At 41.4% G+C, this 20230-nt stretch overlaps 2 protein-coding genes across 2 annotated transcripts in view; one reads left to right on the top strand and one right to left on the bottom strand.

The window, feature by feature from the left end:
* The first annotated feature begins 3784 nt into the window (after positions 1 to 3784).
* LOC138966960 (uncharacterized) lies at positions 3785 to 19795 on the top strand. The gene is made up of 8 exons (XM_070339369.1): positions 3785 to 7501; positions 7842 to 8051; positions 8518 to 9001; positions 9364 to 9551; positions 10963 to 11266; positions 12345 to 12906; positions 13889 to 14064; positions 14375 to 19795. Exons 1-8 carry the CDS (start codon positions 4473 to 4475, stop codon positions 16157 to 16159), a joined length of 6738 nt encoding a protein of 2245 aa, XP_070195470.1. The 5' UTR covers positions 3785 to 4472; the 3' UTR covers positions 16160 to 19795.
* LOC138967747 (atrial natriuretic peptide receptor 1-like) overlaps positions 19316 to 20230 on the bottom strand; it is a 31543-nt gene continuing 30628 nt past the window's right edge. The window contains exon 21 of the mRNA XM_070340403.1: positions 19316 to 19522. Within this exon, the coding sequence (XP_070196504.1) occupies positions 19316 to 19522 (207 nt within the window). The remainder of the gene's footprint in view (positions 19523 to 20230) is intronic.

Below are 20230 nucleotides of genomic sequence, written 5' to 3'. Positions count from 1 at the left end.
TACTACTACCACTACTACTACCACTACTACTACTACTACCACTACTACTACCACTACTACTACTACTACCACTACTACTACTACCACTACTACTACTACTACTACTACTACCACTACTACTACTATTACTACTCCTGCTGCTACTACCCCTACTACTATTACTACCACTACTACTACTACTACTACTACTACTACTCCTGCTGCTGCTACTACCCCTACTTCTACTGCTGCTACTACTACTACTACTACTACTACCACTACTACTACTACTACTACTACTACTACTACTACTACTACTACTACGACTACTACGACTACTACTACTAGTACTCCATAGCAACTATATTGATTAATTCTTTGGCACCTACCTGTCTTTTTCTTCTGACAATTCCATGTTTAACTCTCCTAAATAACTACAATCATTTCAGTTTTTACTATCAATGTTAATATTAGTTTGGCATACAGTATTACCCTGACCCCTAGACGCTGATACGTTGAATAAACGACGACTAGTAATAACGCTGCTTACATACCAGAGTGTAACATATCTTCGTTGAGACAGTGTTTATGTGTCATTCATTAAAAAAAAAAAAAAAAAAAAAAGTCATCTGATTGAATGTTGGATGCTGACGACACACTATACTTTCTCTTTCATCACACTGTTTATTACGTCATTGAGAACTGTTATACTCGTAATGTACGTATTTACTTCCGTAAAATACAGCCTATTGAATTGATATCACGCCGAAAGGAACAAATCCTTCAGGCACATATGGTTGGCTTTGCAAATATATTATGCGTCTTGTAAAGCTGTTGCAGGGGATTGCATAATTCCTCTTGGTCTTGTTATTGCACAGCTTTAGGCAACCATATGTCATGTTATATTTTGCAATGAAAGCTAATCATCGTATGCAAACTGGTTGGTCCGGTGTCAGAATAATGTGACTGTGTGAGACATGAAGCCTGTACTGCGACTTCTGTCTTGTGTGAGGCGCACGTTATATGTCAAAGCAGCACCGCCCTGATATGGCCCTTCGTGGTCGGCTGGGCGTTAAGCAAGCAAACAAACAAACAAACAAATTGTATGCAAATAGTTCTATCAGGGTGCATATCTTCCTTTATAAGATTAACAACATTATTTTAGGGAAAAAGCTCAACGCTATCCAGTAAAGAAGCTCAATGTCCAAGTAAGCCACTTAAGAGAAACGCACACCACATAACTTGGAAAATGACATTTTTACCCTGCCTCTTTTCACAACAATTTGAGAAGATTACTTACATGTTTGATTTGCAAAAGCTTTGTCGGTTAAAACAGTATTTTCTGTAGAGAGGTAAGGGCAAACAGGGAAGACACAATCGACTTCGAAACTAACACATGTGTTTTTAAGTACTTGTATTTTAATTAGGATCACTTGAGATTGAAATACATGATTTGACACTGCAGGTATATGATTCAAACCCTTACACGCTGATAAAACTTCGAGCAGCAGGGTATGACTTTTTGATTTATTCCGCATATGGTATAAAAAGGTACTTAGGCGGACATAATCCCTTTGGCAGCTATCTCGAAATCTTACTTGTCGGTGTATTTACGCCAATTGGCTAATTACTAGACTGCGGCACATGGTATTTTAAAGAAGACTAGATCTGTCGAGGAAATGATGCTGGCTGCTGGGCCATGTCATTGTTACTCATACATTTGCCTTTTCTCTCAGTTTTCTTTTTTATGAGAAAGCCACATTTGCAACGTACGTTTTGTTATAATGGTTACAAATCACGTGTGTGTGTGTGTGTGTGTGTGTGTGTGTGTGTGTGTGTGTGTGTGTGTGTGTGTGTGTGTGTGTGTGTGTGTGTGTGTGTATTTCACTGTGTGTGTGTATTTCACTGTGTGTGTGTATGAGTGTGTGCTATAGTTATAATGATCGTGTGACCGCGTGTTCTTGTCACAAGCTACACTTATTTTTCAAAACCGACTATGTCATGGGATCTCGAGTTACAAGCAGCAATCTTTGTGGACCACATAAGTGTCAAACGCCGCCGTGTTTGGAATGTGACACTGTTCATACTGTATTCGTCTGCCGTATTTGTATTTAACAACTCTTCACACTCCAATACTTTTCATAGACTTCATACTGCATTCATTCAAGCTTACGTGTAATTATTTTTCAAGGGTTTTCATGAATGCTAACCATTGTGTAGGCATTCAATAGTTTCAGAGTTAAGGAAGCATGCTATACAGTCTCGTGTGATACGAAATTGTTGCACAGATACACACAAAAAGCTTTCAATTTGTTTGGCTTAAAGATACTTTCCTCCCCGTGTACATAATCACCATCATTCGCTACTTATATGTTTACACAGTAAAAGGGTGTCCTTAGGCCCAAAAAAAGGTACTAAGAAACACGTTCTCGTAATGACGTAGTTACGTTTCCTGAATCATACCAAATGAAGAGCGATTGATTAGTTTAGTGCTTCTAAGCACTTACGGTAATATCATACTCACCCTGAGTAGGTGGTTGGCAATTTGTTGAATGCAAACGATCATAGTGTATTTTTAATTGCATTGCTGAAACACTAATGTCTTTGTGTTTACGTTTTTACTTGCATGGCGAATCCTTGTCCACAGGACGCGTGGAGTTGGACAATGGGCAGCAGGGGGTAAGGATACTCTTCACCAAGACCAGCGAAGCCAGACTTCAGTGTTGGACAAGTGGAAGAAACAAGGCAGGATACTCCGTAATCAGTTTGAGGCTGATCCAGATCAATTCAACGATCCAAAATAACATTAAATGTCGTACCCCGACATAACATTCATTCCCGTATGATTTCTAAACTTTTTATGCCATTAAATGCACTTGACTTGGGCTATCTGGCACACATTTAGGAGCAAAGATTTCTTTCTCTGGGGCCACGTGACCCCCGCTCAAGTTAATGTACCCCCCAAAATCGACCGGACAAAAACGTAAGGTACCAATTAAAAATCGACTACAATTGAGGATAGGCCCAACTTGGCGACTTTTACATACGCAAATACAGCCATATCAATAATCGGTCTAGAACGTTATTCAGAGATAGCGATCATTGCTGAGTACGTCTCGTGGCATGTTGCAGTCACGCATATGACTGAGCATCGCTGTAGCACATCAACTATCAAGAAAATGTCACGAGTGTTTACAGGACTAGCACAATTACACCAGTGATCATCCAGAAATGAAACTTTTGCAATTTAGAAAAAAAGATAAACAAACAAAACAACCTTTATCCCACAAACGTGAGAAAAACCACTCATTACATAACAATATCGTTCAAACCACACGTGTGTGCATCATGTAAATGATGTCATGTCAAGCAAGTCTGGCAGGGACCTGTTTTTCCACTGCATATGATGCCAAAGTCACCGAGACAAACGTCATTACGGAAAGAAAATTGTGCTCGCCAATTCCCCTCGATAATTATTTTGAACTAACACGTCACGCTACACTTTCCAGAGTGACGTTTCTTTGCTTTGACGTAAGAGATTGCACAAGGCTTTGGAAGAGATCGAGGTTCCAAAAGAAGCGTCTTCAATGTCGCCGTCTCGACTGCGGGACGTTTCGAGTAAAAGACACGTAAGTTCGGTATGTAGGATAAACAGAATACTACATGGCTTTCGCTCGCAGTTCACTATTTAAAAAAAAACCTCGTGTAAATCTGGTACGACACAGCAAGCCATGTAGTATTCTCTATGTTCTGGACGGATAATTTATATAGGCTCTCTTTGCGTATCTACAAGTTGCCAAGTTGGGCCTATCCTGAATTTTAGTCGATTCTTAATTGGTACCTTACGTTCTATCTGTTCGATTTTGGCGGTACACTTACTTGAGCGGGGGTCACGTGGGCCTTGGCATAGACAGTTTGAAGAAAATGATTCGGTAATGAATGATTTGTCGGGGTACAAAATTTGTCGCAATAATTTGTTTTCTAAGATTACACATTATATATATATATATCAACAGTCTTATTGTGCCATTGAATTCGACAATCCATTCCAAAATCTGTATACATCGGTATATGATTATTTATTTTGAACAAGTAATCCTGCTTATAAGTGCACATTACTCAACGTTGGTTTCCAAAGGTCCTGTAACTCTGAATAAACGAATGATTTGTTTTTGTCGCTATCAAATAAACGAACGTTGCAGACTGTAGAATGACGTTGTTTTAAAGTCTCATAATTGTAATTGTTTTCTTCTTTAAACATGACATTTTCATCTTTAAATCGCGTTTTTTTAAAGCGAGAACAGTGTATTAACCCAGAAAGCAAAATAAACCTCCATAAGATGTATAATTAACAATGCATTATTTGAAATTGTTTCAGGCGTATTTTAAGCCATAAGTCTAGAGAAACAGACCAAAACCTTTGCAACAGCATTGTGTTTTTTCACATTCGTGCCATCTGTAGCTAATGCTCAGGTGCCAACATTCACCACACCATGGAAACCAACGACGATGATGACGCATTCAGGTCTGATGTTAGACATTCCATTGCAAAACAAGTCAGAACAAAATCCACTGACAAAGAATTGCGTTTGAACGTAAAAAAACGCAAAGAGACCGACGCAAAGAACGGAGAAAATGAAGTTGAAAAAGGGAGTCTAGAGTACTGCGAACGAGACTGCAAAGATGCGGATGTACCAGGGCAGGCATTTGCTTTTAACAGACATAATGGTGATGCTTTTAGACCTCGGGATAAAGAAAGAACCTTTAACTGCTTATCATTCCACACCGGGCAGGCAACACATTATACAGGAAAGAAAAATGCATCACATGAGAGTGCAACAAAGAAGGAATCATCTGACTGTACGCACTTACAACATAGACAGGAAGCTGTACTTAAGACGACCTATTCAGCTTCTGGTGTTCAAAAGAAGAAAAAAGAACACAACCGAATGACAGTAGATGACACCAAAAACCTCACAACCCATTTATTTGGTGTACCGATACACAACGAGCTCGATTTTTCTGATTCGCAATCACACGCGAAAGGCCAGACGAATGTTCAACCTCACCAAGCACAAAAGAGCCCCCAGGATGTTGTAAGAGCCATCACTGTAAACGGTGACGAAAACATTGTAACACAACGTGAAACAAGGAACGAAATGAAAGAACAGGAATGTCCAACATGGACAATGACAGGGAGACAATCTGGAACACCGTCGAGACCCAGATATTTCACAGAAGACATAAACGGCGCTGCAAAACAAAAGGGCGAGAAAGAAACCCCAAAAGGCGTGGACAGTTTGACGAGAGAAAGGACACGAGAAAGTGAACATGTAACAACATCGTGGACTATGGTACATGTGAGGGATAAAACCTTAGATGGTCAAACAGAGGAAAAAGGAATTCAGACCCAACATCAAACAAAAGCTAGTGCCAAGAAAACGGGAAGAAAAGGGAGGAACCCACAAGAGCAGAGCGGGCAATGTATGACTTATGAAGAGTGTAGATATCCCACTCTCACACAAAGAGACGCAGCCCATCCGTCGGAAGATAGCGTGTCGAGGACCAAAAATTCACCCACAGGGACGCACACCCAAAAGAAATACGCAGAGCCCCTGGGACAAGCCAAGAATGAAAGTCACCATAATTATCCTAAAAAACAAACTTCTATTGTGCAGGACACGGAAGAAAGCATTCAGAAAGAGAGAGATAGTGCACTTTCCGCCAGTGGGCATTCTGAAAAAGATGCTACACAGCGCACAGAGACATCACATGGGGACAGAAACACAGATCCTCGACAATTTCCAAAGGGAAAAGACACAATTGTTGTAACTACGTCTCAGAAGCAAAGAAAATCATCCTCAGGGCAGAATCAACACACAGTTGCTTGGGTTAACAACGGAAGGGACAAAAGAGAAAATGCAGCTTTAGATTATGTTAAAGAGCATAGCAAGAAAAGCACGTCAGCTGTAAATAGTGCCAATTCAGATAAAATAACAGCACACAACGCTCCAGAGAAGACAAACGCAAATGATGCTTTAGAGAAGACGAAAGGACAAGATACTTCAGAGATAAAAAGAATGAACGATGCATCAGATAAGACCAGAGTGCAGGATACCTCAGAGAAGACAAGGGCCCAGGATTCCTCAGAGAAGACAAGGGCCCAGGATGCCTCAGAGAAAACAAGGGCCCAGGATGCCTCAGAGAAGACAAGGGCCCAGGATGCCTCAGAGAAGACAAGAGCCCAGGATGCCTCAGAGAAGACAAGAGCCCAGGTTGCCTCAGAGAAGACAAGGGCCCAGAATGCATCAGAGAAGACAAGGGCCCAGGATGCCTCAGAGAAGACAAGGGCCCAGGATGCCTCCGAGAAGACAAGAACACATGATGCTTCAGACAAGGCAAGAGCCCAGAATACTTCAGACAAGACAAGAGCCCAGGATACTTCTGACAAGACACGAGTTCAGGGTACTTCAGAGAAAACAAGAGCCCAGGATACTTCAGACAAGACACGAGTTCAGGATACTTCAGACAAGACACGAGTTCAGGATACTTCAGACAAGACACGAGTTCAGGGTACTTCAGACAAGACACGAGTTCAGGATACTTCAGACAAGACACGAGTTCAGGATACTTCAGACAAGACACGAGTTCAGGATACTTCTGACAAGACACGAGTTCAGGATACTTCAGACAAGACACGAGTTCAGGATACTTCAGACAAGACACGAGTTCAGGATACTTCAGACAAGACACGAGTTCAGGATACTTCTGACAAGACACGAGTTCAGGATACTTCTGACAAGACACGAGTTCAGGATACTTCAGACAAGACACGAGTTCAGGATACTTCAGACAAGACACGAGTTCAGGATACTTCTGACAAGACACGAGTTCAGGATACTTCAGACAAGACACGAGTTCAGGATACTTCAGACAAGACACGAGTTCAGGGTACTTCAGACAAGACAAGAGCCCAGGATACTTCTGACAAGACACGAGTTCAGGGTACTTCAGAGAAAACAAGAGCCCAGGATACTTCAGACAAGACACGAGTTCAGGATACTTCAGACAAGAAACGAGTTCAGGATACTTCAGAGAAGACAAAAGCGCTGGATACTTCCGACAAGAAAAGAGCACAGGAATCTTCAGACAAGACAAGAGTGCAGGATGCTTCAGATGGAGAGAAAGCAAACAATACGTCAGAGAAACTGAAAGTATCTGCTGCTCCAGAGAAGCTTGATTCAAATGATTCACCAATTAGACCAGCTTCAACAGAACAATCTCCAAAGAAGACCAGAACAAAAGAGATTCAGGGAAACACCCTAACAATTCATCTTGCGTCAAGGAAACCGAGAACGTGTGAAGAGAACTCAAAACAGGCAATGTTTCATGCAGACAAAGTGCTACCTACACAACATGGTACTTCAGGCGATACAAAGACGGACAAGATAATGCTGGATCTTGAGCACCAGCAGGAGCGCGGCACATCCAGCCAATCTGTGGATGCTACTGCCAGGAAAGTGTGAGTGAAAGTTGTTTTGGATCAGCTTTATCTTTCTGCCTATCTACTGTTGAAAATTTTACTTTCCTGATACTATCTCGTGTGTTTGTGTGTGTGTGTGTGTGTGTGTGTGTGTGTGTGTGTGTGTGTGTGTGTGTGTGTGTGTGTGTGTGTGTGCATGTGTGAGTGTGTATGTGAGTGTGTGTGTGTGTGTGTGTGTGTGTGTGTGTGTGTGTGTGTGTGTGTGTTCTTGCATGTCTCGCTAAATGTAGTAGATTTTGAAATTCAATGTTAAATGAAAAGTAAATTACTACCAGTCAAAACAAAGACAAAACAGCCATATTATTTTACTTATCAACAGGACTAAACGGAAAGCAGACAGCAGCAATTTACCAACTGCAAAGCAGGCTATGGAAAGAGAAATGCACGATTTTCTTGTCAAGACTTTTCCAGGTCTTCATAAGCAAACCTACTTTGTTCCACCAATACTCTTTAACGTAGCCAAGAGAGCTTGGGCAACACAATTCCATGGTTGCTTTACTAGTGAACTTACACCACAGAGTAACGTCAGGTGAGTATTCCTCTCTGTCTGTCTGTCCGGCTGCCTGCCTGTCTGTGTCTATCTGTCTGTGTTTTCACTCATTTATCATTTTATTCTATTTTATTTGTATGACGTTGGAGCTGCGATGTATGTTTACTGTCAAGCCAAAATCAAAATTTGTGAGAGACCTGACATGGATAAATTGAACATTATGTGGGGTTATGGTTTTGTGTTTGTGCACAACTCTCCTTTTTTATTTACAAACATTTATACAGTAACCCGTACTCTCATAGGACCCATTCAGCTAATTGACGTGTTTTGTCAGAGGTACTTTTTTTCAAATTCAAGAAAGAACTTGTTTCACATGCTATTTTGTTGTGGCTGTTGAACATTTTGTTTGTAAGCAAGTGTGTGTGTGTGTGTGTGTGTGTGTGTGTGTGTGTGTGTGTGTGTGTGTGTGTGTGTGTGTGTGTGTGTGTTTGTCTCTCTAATGCAGGGCTGATGAAGCAAGAGAACGTATTCTAAAATGCCTTCAAGAATTATCAACAATCATGACGTGTTTTGTCATGTCCGGTGTGATCTTTGACGAATACCTAAACAAGCGAACACGTCTACCCACCGATAAACCCGGCGAGAAACCACACATTCCTTTTCCAAAACCTGGAGACCTTGCATCTCAGTACAGACGAGGAGAAATCGATGTGATGATCTTCCACAAATCCTACGGAATTATCATCATAGATGTGAAAGCGGTTGGAGACACATTCGACGAAATGTCCGTGAACGAATCAGAGAAGCTTGATCTCATCATTAAAGTACTAGAGAAGGTCCTTGCCCTCATACGGAAGGAAAGGGAAGTTATCCTTCACCTTGTGAGTGACATCCCTTGCACAATACCTGTGTCTGCAATGTTGGTTCTGCCGAACCTCAGCCGGAGCTTACTGAAGGATGCACTAGATCTTCAGCCTGTTCTAAGAGAGGTAATCAGGTCACCGTTTGTGTATGTAGCATTTATATTTAGTAGGGTGCAGTGAAAAGAATGTTTCAATAATGTTTCAACATATACAATTTCTCAATCAATCTGCGTTATATAGTAGGTTGTTACAATTGGATAAATGTCCTGTAAGAACAGGCAGGTATAGTCTTTTCTGCAACAATTTCTAATTGCATAACAGAAAAAGCGTACGTGTGGATTGTCTCTTTTCTTTCATGATTGCTAGCTGCGAGTTTAATTCGTGTTTTAAGGTTTTTCAAAAAACATGTTCCACTTCGTCTCCCTAATCTACATGGAGCATACTTTCCTTTACATGTTAGATATCAAAATTATGTCAATTTCTTCTAGGAACTAGCGACAGCTTTAAGGACTACAAGACGAGTTGAAGACGTGTGTCTGTGTGCGGACGACTTGCCAGCCAAACACCAAGCTATGACCGATGAGAACGCCAGAAACTTTGCACAATGTTGGAAGCAACAATTTCCAGATAAGGAGCAAATTATCGACGACGGCGTCTATGAACAGATTATTGGAAGGTTTGAAACGTATTTAACATCTTTTGGCTAAATAACTGTGCGTACGATGAAAAAACAGGAGGCTAAGTCTACCTGATTCATTTTGCTGTGGAAAACAAACAAGCTTTGACTGCTGATTTTTTTTTTAAAGAAAGGCGGTGTTAGAAATGTGTAATGCTTCACATGGACTTATATTTGTTAAGCTCTTTAAATATTTTTAGGCGTTTTTAGGGAATAAAACCGTGTTAAAAAAACTCTTTTTCCAGCATGTAGTCTTCTCACACTATGTCTTCATTTTTCTTGTAAAGGCAATATTATTACGTAGATGTCTCTAAAACCAAAGAAATGATTGTAGATTTTAGAAAGAACAAACTCGCACTCACCCCTTTAGAGATCAACGGTGTAAGTGTTGAGCAGGTCGACTCCTTTAGATTTTTAGGCACAATCATCTCGAGCGACCTCACATGGGACAAAAACACAGAGCCCATCATCAAGAAGTGTCAGCAGAGGCTTCACTTCCTTAGACAGCTGAAGAAATTTAGACTGAACCAAGCCATCCAAAAGCAGTTCTATAGGGCCACTGTAGAAAGCATTCTGTGTTTTTCAGTCACCGTGTGGTTTAGCGGTGCCAGTGCTAGGAACAAGGAAGAGCTGGAGCGCATTGTCAGACAAGCGTCTCGTATTGTGGGTTGCGAACTTCCGTCAGTCGCCTCACTGTACAGCTCACGTTTAGCAAAGAGAGTTAGGGGTATAGTGGCAGTCTCATCTCACCCAGCCGGCCATCTGTTCGAGCTCCTCCCGTCAGGCAAGCGCTTCCGCGCTCTGAAGAGCAGGACTTCTCGTTTCAGAAACAGTTTCTTTCCTGAGGCAGTCCTTGCGGCCTCAATGGTGGATCGTTCTTAGATCTGTTAGATCTGTGATATGTGTCAGTTAAAGTTTTGAAATGGATCGAGTATCCTTAAATGAAATATCTTAATAGATGTAAGGGTTGTGTCCTTTGAATAACTGTGTTAGCATGTACTCGGATTTATTATATTGATGACTATATTTTTAGATATGATTTTTAGGGAATTCATTTATCTTTATCCATGCAACCTGTGATTACTCCTGTCAGATTGGTGCTAAAGGAACAACCAGTCCGTTTTGAACTGTCTGGTTGGTGTGCACACGTAGTGGGCCCAGTGAGATTGAACACTTTGTCTGTACATAGTTGTTGTGATATATGCGTGTGGAAGGAGTGTGAAGTTTTATGCATACACCATAACAAAATCCTGTGCTTTGCATTTGGTAAATAAACTGTTTGACTTGACTTGACTTGAAAAAAGTCATCATTATCATCATTACGTTTTCTTTTTACTTCTTACAGTTGTGCAATAAAAAAATGTCACCCAATCACTTTTGTACCCCTAGATGTGTATTTTTTGTTGTTCAGATTCTGTGGTCCTTTCTCATCTGTAACGGTATGGACATCAGAACAGCAACGAGCGATTGTTCGAACCTTGGGGCAGGCAGTACACGAAACAGGACGACGTTTTACCGCTGCAGTTTTGTTTCCACAACACATTGAGGTTCTGGACTCAATAGACAAGTACGTTTACATCAACGGATCACCTGGTTCAGGAAAGACGATGGTGTTGACAGTGAAGGGCTTGCAGTGGGTAAAGGCTGGATCTTACGTGTGCGTGCTAACTATAGAAGCTGGGACGTCGCCAGTGTCCCTCATCATCCATCAGCAGGTATGTGTCCAACATTGATCAGATTTAATCTATATATGTATAGTAGTGCCTGCCGCACACCTGGGCGGAAGTTAACCAAACACTATACAAACACAGTCCAAGTGTCGCAACCCTGTATCCCTATAGGACTTAAAATAACAACAAGAAATGCAAACACTTTATTAACATAACCGGGCTTAAAGCCACACTCAGCCTCCTGTTAACCATCTGTTTCTGATTCCTGAGCCTCCCGAGCTTTTACAGACAGTACAAACATACTTCCATTTGAACGCTTACCGCTCGGGAGCATCCTGGCTGCTTTCCGTTGAGAGTGAGACATTTTCAAACAATTTATTTCGTGCAGTTAGAAACGGATGTAATATAAAACAAATCGGAAGCCTCGTTTTGGCGCTAGAACTAACTTTTAAAATCAAAATAGGAAATTGACAGCATGTAGAACAAATATTCTTAAATCATAAAATCATTCTTTTTTCATCAATACAAGATCAGTACAATTCGAAGTTTTGAAAGTTTGAAAAAAGGGAGCCCGGAAGCATGTCTTGCAATGTCGTGTTTGCCCAAGCAGACACATTTTCTGAATATCGCCTGTTTCTTTGAACGGTCAACCGCCACCGCTCAGTTCGTGCCACACGCAGTCGTTTGTTGCATTTTAGATTCAGAGGTACACAATAACATGCTATTGCAGATACAGCGAGTCGCATTAAAACCACAGACTGACGACGTAATTCATCACGTATGTGAAAAAGGTAAAGTGGGTCACCCGGGTCCACGATCGCTCTGGGGTTCAATAAACCAGGAGAACTGGTGTGTGGTTTACGCATGCTAAATAGCCATTCAAACGAACTGTGTCATTTATTGATGTTAAATGCTAGTGGAAGCGTGTTCCATAAGGTTAGAATTGCTTATTTCGTGAAAGATTCCATCGTTCTGTAAACCTTATTTGAGGTGGAGTGAGGCTTTAAGCCGATAGACTATGTCAATGCAGGAAAGGGCAATATGTAAAGCAGAGAGTTACAGACATCTTTGCCTTTAACCTGCCTTTTAACCACGGATTTCTTGTGCTCTTTTTGTCGTGCAGATCGTTGACGCTTTGCATCGGGAGGAAGACACAAGCGGCTCAGGAAAGATCGACACTGACAGCCTCTCAAATGACACCGATGACGTGAAGACCAGCTTCCAGCATCTTGTCAACCGTCTGAAGCAGCGAGCTGATGGCAGACTCATCTGCCTCATCGTAGATGAGATTGATGTAGCTGACTTCCCAGCCATCGAGCAGATCATAGATCAGCTTCCAGAGTGCCGAATCTGGTGTGCCGGGATATGGGCTGCAAATGGCCTACAAAGTTTTGTCCTGAAGCAGTTGCCCATTTCATTCAGATGCCCACCAGCTGTTCAGACTATATTGCAACTCACAGAGCCGTCCGCAAGAAAGGCAAAACCATCTCTGACGTCAGATGTGACGTCACCTACACTGTATACTTACGTCACCGACTGTACGCAGATCGATGAGTGTCCACTGCCAACAACGGGCGTGAGGCCAATGCTGATGTCACATGCAAATCATGGGTCAGGCACAATCCTGGACTGCAGTCTGTGTGGAGATGTGTTGGCAGCGTACCTGAAGGATAACCTGAGAGTTGGTCAGTAGACAACCGATGTTGTTTTATGTGAATTGAGATATTGTCCTTCACTGGTTCGCAGGTGTTTTCACTACATCAGACAGTGTGAGAGGATTGGGTTGAGGGGCGTGAATGTAGAGGGAGGGTGGAAGCAGAGTGGTTAGGAGAACCATCAGGTAGAATGCAGTGGCGTGGTGGTAAGACGTCGGCCTCCTAATCGGAAGGTCGTGTGTTCGAATCCCGGTCGCTGCCGCCTGGTGGGTTAAAAGTGGAGATTTTTCCGATCTCCCAGGTCAACTTATGTGCAGACCTGCTAGTGACTTAACTCCCTTCTTGTGTACACGCAAGCACAAGACCAAGTGCGCACGGAAAAGATCCTGTAATCCATGTCAGAGTTCGGTGGGTTATAGAAACACGAAAATACCCAGCATGAGAGATGTTCAACGTGTGGACTACTTCATCTGTCTTGGCCTTTCATCAATTCACTGTAAAGCGCTTAGAGAACGTCAAGCGCTCTATAAATCTCCCATATTATTATTATTATTATTATTATTAATGCTGTGCTCACTATCTAGCTACATTTATGACGGCTATTGTGCAGGAGACTTGATGTAGGTTGTAAAATACTGGAGGTGTTTTACAAAAGGTTAATTATACAGCAAGTTTAACTTCAGTCAGGAAGACAGCAATGAAGACAGAAAGAAAGAATACAACAAACCACAACGCATCGAGAGTTTGTTTAAAATACAATGTTTGAATGTCTTAGTTGCTCACGAACGAGCATGTGAATGAGAGAGAGAGAGAGAGAGAGAGAGAGAGAGAGAGAGAGAGAGAGAGAGAGAGAGAGAGAGAGAGAGAGAGAGAGAGAGAGAGAGAGAGAGAAAGAGAGAGAGAGAGAGAGAGAGAGAGAGAGAGAGAGAGAGAGAGAGAGAGTTTTTGGGAGAAGAACAGTCAGGAGATTTGTAGTGTATTTGATTATATTGAAGTTAACACTTTTTCACAGGTACGGACATTCCAGCAAATGACATCTTAATTGTGACGGCTGATACACAGAGGCTGTCATCTTCACAGAACGTGGCTGTGTTCCGCTTTGTGAAGGCTCTTCAGAAGCAAGGCATGGAGGTCAACATTATCGCACGATACTCAGGAAATGAATTGGCGTTTCCGTTAGAAGCAAAGGTAACTTATTAGAGCATTGCGAACACAATCATTATTTAATATCTGGTTCCGCTGTGGTTGTTTCTAGTTCTAAAAAAAGGCATTCAGCATTCAAAACCACACTTCTTCACGAGATGATATGGGGTGTGAAGGGCAAGAGAAATAACTCTTTCATAGGAGTAAGTTACCGATTCTGAGTGCTGATGCTTTTGAATTTTGCGTAGAACCCTAGAAAACGTGTTGTTTCTACTTTGTTGCACAGCTAGATGCATAACTGTTCGTCTTATCTTGAATCTTACTATCTCTGTAAACTTCTGTTTTGTTTCGCCAGATTACTCTAACAAGCTACGAGCTTGTTGCTGGTTTGGAGAGGAAGGTGGTGGTCTTCTTGCCAGGAGGAACTCCAGCATCAGTGGGGGCAGAGAATGAGGTCTCGAAGGTTTGTTATAATGATGGTGCTGCGATTGCTACTTGTGCAGAATTCACAGGTAGTAATGCGAAATGTCATCCCATGGAAATTGATGACAAGCCAGAAGGCGACGTCTCTAAGAGTGAGATCTTCACCGGGCAGTCAACTCAGCAGTTATCAAAGAAGGTCATGGAAGAGATCGCTGTTGTAAACAAGGAGAGGAAAGCAAATACGGAAGGAGGAAACAAGTCATTCGACCCTTACGGAGGAGATGATGAAGAGAAAGGAAAAGGGCAGACCGGTGATCGGACGACACTTCACAAGGAAGGATATAAACTGCAACCTACAGAAATCGTTCCCAGTCCAAATAGAAATGAACACAACCACTCATGCTCAAACACCGATGACTCAAAAGAAATCAGTTCATCACCTTCTCCTGCTAAGGAAGAACAGAGTAGTCAAGGAACGAGTCAAATTGAGAAACACAAAGGCGCGCACGTGAGGAAAGGTAGTCTGTTGCAGCGACCCGCATTGGAATCCTTTGAACACCAGACAGGATCGACTGACAAGAAAAGAAAGAGTCGAGGAAAAAACACACGAAAAGGGAAATCAAGCAAACACGGAAACCATGATAAAAGTCACAAGGAAAATATCTATGACTTGATGATATTGAATCCTTCCGAGGGAGAGGACGACGAAAATGAAAAAGGCTATGACCGCAACACCTCAGACTCTTCGGAAGAAAAGAGAGAGGGCGCAGAGGACAGAAAACATTCTTTCGCTAAGGAAGAACACAGTAGTCAAGGAACGGGTCAAACTAAAAAACACAAAAGCGCGCATTTGAAAAAAGGTAGTGCGTCGCCGCGAGACGCCTTGGGATCATTAGAAAACCAGAAAGGATCGACTGACAAGAAAAGTCGAGGAAAAAACACGCACGAGGGGAAATCAAGCAAACGCGGTAACCTATTTGATGAAAGTCACAGGAAAAACTCCACTTCGGAAATTGACCAGGAGAATGTCTATGACTTGAAGAAACTGAATCCTTCAGATGGAGAGGACGACCAAAACGACAAGAGCTGTGATCACAACACCTCACATTCTTTGGAAGAAAAGAGAGAAGGCGCAGAAGACAAGACACTTTCTGAAGCTACCAGCAGCAAAGGGAGAATAAAAGAAAAGAATATCACTGACAACTGCAGAGAAGAAAACAAAACAGAACATGTGGCGTCGACAAACTCTGAAAGAACAACCGCCTACGCTTCCCGTGCAAGACAAACTTCCTCCAGCACGACACAGGATCAAATGCATGTTCCTACACCAGGCGCTGCTGCATTGTCGCTGACGCCTGACATCAGAACCTGTCTCACAGCAGACGATGACGTGGGATTCAGAACCGTTCGGTCTTCACAACCATCCAGGCAGGAATGCAGCTCTGCTTCGATATCAGAAGGAACAATTTCATCATTAGAGCAAGGCATCAAGGAAGTTCAAGTCAACGCCTATGCCGAAGACAGAACCGAAACGGAAGCAGACTTGGATGCTAGAGCTAGCGCCAACAGACCGGTGAAAGAAAGACAAATGCGAAGCTACGATTCAAGGCTCCACGAAGCCGTAAACCAGCTGAGTGTCAGCAACAGGGAATGTATGTGGTACGCCGTGTCCTGCGCACGGGCACACGTTGTCATTTTCCACTTCCCCCAAAATTAAAGGGGCTTGTCAAGATCAATGCATCGCGTGCACAGAATCACTTCGTTGCTTTTCATAATTGATTTGCTGTAGGAAGAGACACCCTAACACCGTTGTTTCTTACTTCATAGAAATGTGGAGTCAGTACCTGCATTTCAAGCACACTGGCTCGTGAAATCTTACATCTTAAAGTTCTAGTTGAAGGTGGGTTACATTTTCATGCTCATATATATTACATTGTAAATAGAATACACTTAAATTGTCTTTTGAGTACCCGCCTCCCCCAAAAGCAAGGGACGATATTTTGAGTAGGTTCAAATGAAGATAATGCGTTCATACTTGTAACTGATCGTGTGACCCTAGCAAAAATGTGTGTGTTGTTTAACATATTCAGACTTACCCACGCATACCCACGTATACAAAATATGCACCATCAACAGATTTGAGTAAAGAATACATATTTGCTCTCATGACATATTTACAACAAATAGAGTCTCGATTTGTCTGCGCATAACCTGGAGAAGATCTGTTTAGGTCCTTGTAATAGTCCTGCAAATTGTCCATGGACTTTTTGTATTCCTGTAATACTATGTAACGTTTTAGAAACCAGAAAAGCACAAATTCTTTGTAAGATATCCCTTAATGTGTAGTTTACTGTGAAGTGCACCTGTATCATTTTGTGTGTAATACATGTGTTTTGAGCAAATAATATCCCGAGCTGGATTAATTTATTTAATGCAGGACAACCTCCCCTCGCCGAAAAGAGGCAAACTATGTTAATTAGCAAACAGGAACTGGATATGGTACAAACTGTCTATTAAACGGATGATTTTTGATCGATATAACCAGGATACTGTTAATGAATATATTATGTAGGAAAACAACAAGCTCTGTAGCCAGCAGTGGTGTTTTCCCCCACACAACACATCAAATAATATTGTATTTAGTGCAGTCCCTTGCATGCCTGTAGACTTAAAATGGTTGTGCTATATGTTACCCGGTGACGTCTCTTTATTCGTCACTGTTGAAATATTGTTCCTTTTGACCAACAGTTTTTTGTGTGTTGGAATATTCGTCTGTTTAACTGTATGTAAAAAAAAAAATCTGTTTCAATGTGAACCACCTAGTTTTCGTTTTAACATATTCACTGACAACTGCAGAGAAGAAATTGATTTGATTTGTACAATTAAAGAAGGTTCTGTATTTACGTAGCTTATGTGGTGCATGAAATTCATGGTTGTGAGCATAACAACTCTTGAATAGACGTCTGTATTGAAATCAGAGTGCCGTCTAAACTTAGTTCATCCTCATGTATCAAACTGAAAAAGAAAAATCCTGAAAAAGTATCACATGTATGTTGAGATAAATGTATTACTTTTTTTGGGTCATATTACATTTCTCCTTTTGCAGTGGTATGTTTTTAATAATAATAATAATAATACGAATATTTATAACGCGCACATATCTCACCAACAGGCGACTCAAGGCGCACATACACTCGTTCACACACACGGAGACTTAAAGTCACTAGCACACACACACACCATCAACCATTAAAATATGTACAGTTATTCAGGGTGGGATGGGGTGGGCAGTGTATAATGCATGGATTATTTGGAAAAAAGGAATGTCTTGAGTGCAGATTTGAATGATTCGAGGGACTGTTGTTGGCGGAGGGGGAGAGGTAGTGTGTTCCATTGGCTAGGTGCTTGGAAAGAAAATGAGCGTTGACCTGCTGTTTTGAGTTTGGTGTGGGGGATGTTGAGCTTGAGGGAGTCGGCAGATGATCTGAGTGTTCGTGAAGGGACATAGAGAGAAAGAGAGTCGGAGAGATAGGCAGGGGCGAGACCATGGAGGCATTTGTAGGTGAGAGTGTTGAATTTGTAGGTGATACATTGTCAGTTTCTGTATCTGATTTATACTTATCTCTTGAAGTACACATGTGGTATACCTACGACAGTCACTCCAACCCTGTAAGACAACGATAAAGTGGTTCACGGACAGAGAAGTGATACCCCGATTGCTTTGGCAAGGGTTAGAAAAGAGGCGAGTAAACAACAATCTGTTGATAGTTTCGCACTGTTTTATTTATGTAAAAAAAATGGTGCAAGGTAATCCAAACACCAGCTTGTTTATTGCTCAGTTCATAAAAACGAAGCTAGGCGGACGTGACTCACAGACACTAAAGAGAAAGACAACCGTCGAGTCGGATTAAATCACCTCATTAAGATTTGCTTTGCTTACCTATTTTGCTCTTGGAAAATAAAAATAAGATAATATGCCCAGAATAAACAGAATTTGGTATTAATGGATTGAAGTTGCAACTATATAAACGTGTCACATAATGTGTAGAAAACACCAACAGAAACTCACCGAACTGCTCACATGATGCTATAACGTTTTAGCTTAGCTTTTGATGGTCGTTGTCGATGATATAGATGGAAATGAACAGCGTAAAAAGTAGACGTTGGAGTGATAATTATGAGATTTATCAACAACTACCTTATCCGATATAATGAACTTGTCTATTGCACAGAATGCGATTTTGTAGCTGTAAGATAGCAGTGGTCCAAACTATAAAATAATGAAACATTTATGCTTGTGAACAAATGTCTTCTTCTTCTTCTTCGACGTTCGATGTGCTGAATTGTCAACTTGAATGTTACCTTCAAAATCAATAACGTGTAAAGCTTCATTAGGCTTTTTCTTCTTTTGTTTATTGTTGTTGTGCGCTATGTGAACTTGTCTATTACTCACGAAGTAGTTTTGCCTATGATAACAATTATACTATTGCTAACATTGCAGTTGAAGGTAAGCACACACATTATTAGCATGTATCAAATCCGAATCCTCTTAACGGCGTTTGTTTGTAAAGCAACACACTTGTACTCAAGACTGGAGACTCCGTTGGTTCTAGTTTATTTGTCCTGATGAGTCCAAGTTTACACAAAGGGAGTCAAGGCCCTTTCTGTGTGTTTGGAAGAAGTGTACATTTGAAGTACAGGATTTCCAGGCCTCTTCCTTCGACTCAAGGTAAATGTACAGGAGAATGTTATCATCTAGTCCGAGTGTAAAAGACATTCAGGTTTCAGGAGAAATTGTAATTGATAGTAAAAATGTGTTGCCGAAGATTGCAATAAGCCAATTGCTTTAAACCAGTCCGGATGGAGTTTTCGTTTACTGCAGCAGAGATTCGAAGTCCTTGCTGAGGAGGTTGCTGTCTGGGTTCAAAATGAGTTCTTCAATCATTTGGTCGATGTGCACCCCTTTCTTTTCCTTTGGTGGATGAGGCGTTGTGTTTTGATTATCATCGGTTGCGGTGTTCTTTTCATTCACTGATTCGTTTGCCTTGACCAGCCACCAAGTGAACATTTCGCCTTTGCCCTGTAGAGGAGGAACAATGGTTATGCAATGCACGTGTTTCCACACCAGGACAAATATATACCCATGATGGCTTTTATGCTATAAGGCGGATTAATTTCTTGGTGTTCTTGTTCTTGTTCTTTTGTCCTTCTTGTTCATCTAATTGAAAGGATTTGACCATCGTTTCTAAAAAAAAATCGGCGATAACATTTCCTGCACTGGAGCACCAACGCAAGATATGTAGACTGACTTTTATCAGAATAGATAGTATCGCATTTACCGCCCCCCCCCCCCCCCCCCCAGGGATGAAAGCAAACCAAATTAAGCAACTCTCAAAGGTTGACTCATTCCGAACATTTTCGAATTTCAATCCCTTTGTGTAATACAACTACCATAAAAAAACACAATCCTGCACATGTGCATATATAGTCTCGAAACACGCACAAAATGATTAAAAGCAATAAATACAAACATTTAATTCTGACGGATTTTTAGACATAAGAGGCTGTTAAAAAATCCGACATGTAGTGACAACTTGCACTCATGATGTGCTTCACGATTAGACCAGACCTATCAGTTAGCCAAAGAAAACACACCAACACAGCTCCCTTTGGGGGGCATATACATATTGATTATATAATCATGTGCTTCTTGCTTAGTGTGCCATGTTTACATAGGATATTATAAGTTTAGTTGCATTGAAAATACATTCACTTTGGGATCAACGTT

Source organism: Littorina saxatilis, linkage group LG5, assembly GCF_037325665.1.
Source record: "Littorina saxatilis isolate snail1 linkage group LG5, US_GU_Lsax_2.0, whole genome shotgun sequence".
Taxonomy (NCBI): Eukaryota; Metazoa; Mollusca; class Gastropoda; order Littorinimorpha; family Littorinidae; genus Littorina; species Littorina saxatilis.
This window is presented reverse-complemented; position numbering and strand designations above follow the sequence as displayed.

Bases quoted from the DNA above. Each gene is read 5' to 3' on its own strand.
- LOC138966960 (XM_070339369.1), top strand. From the start codon at position 4,473: ATGGAAACCAACGACGATGATGACGCATTCAGGTCTGATGTTAGACAT. The intron at 8,052-8,517 runs GTGAGTATTCCT...TCTCTAATGCAG, and splicing joins ACACCACAGAGTAACGTCAG to GGCTGATGAAGCAAGAGAAC. The intron at 9,002-9,363 runs GTAATCAGGTCA...AATTTCTTCTAG, and splicing joins TTCAGCCTGTTCTAAGAGAG to GAACTAGCGACAGCTTTAAG.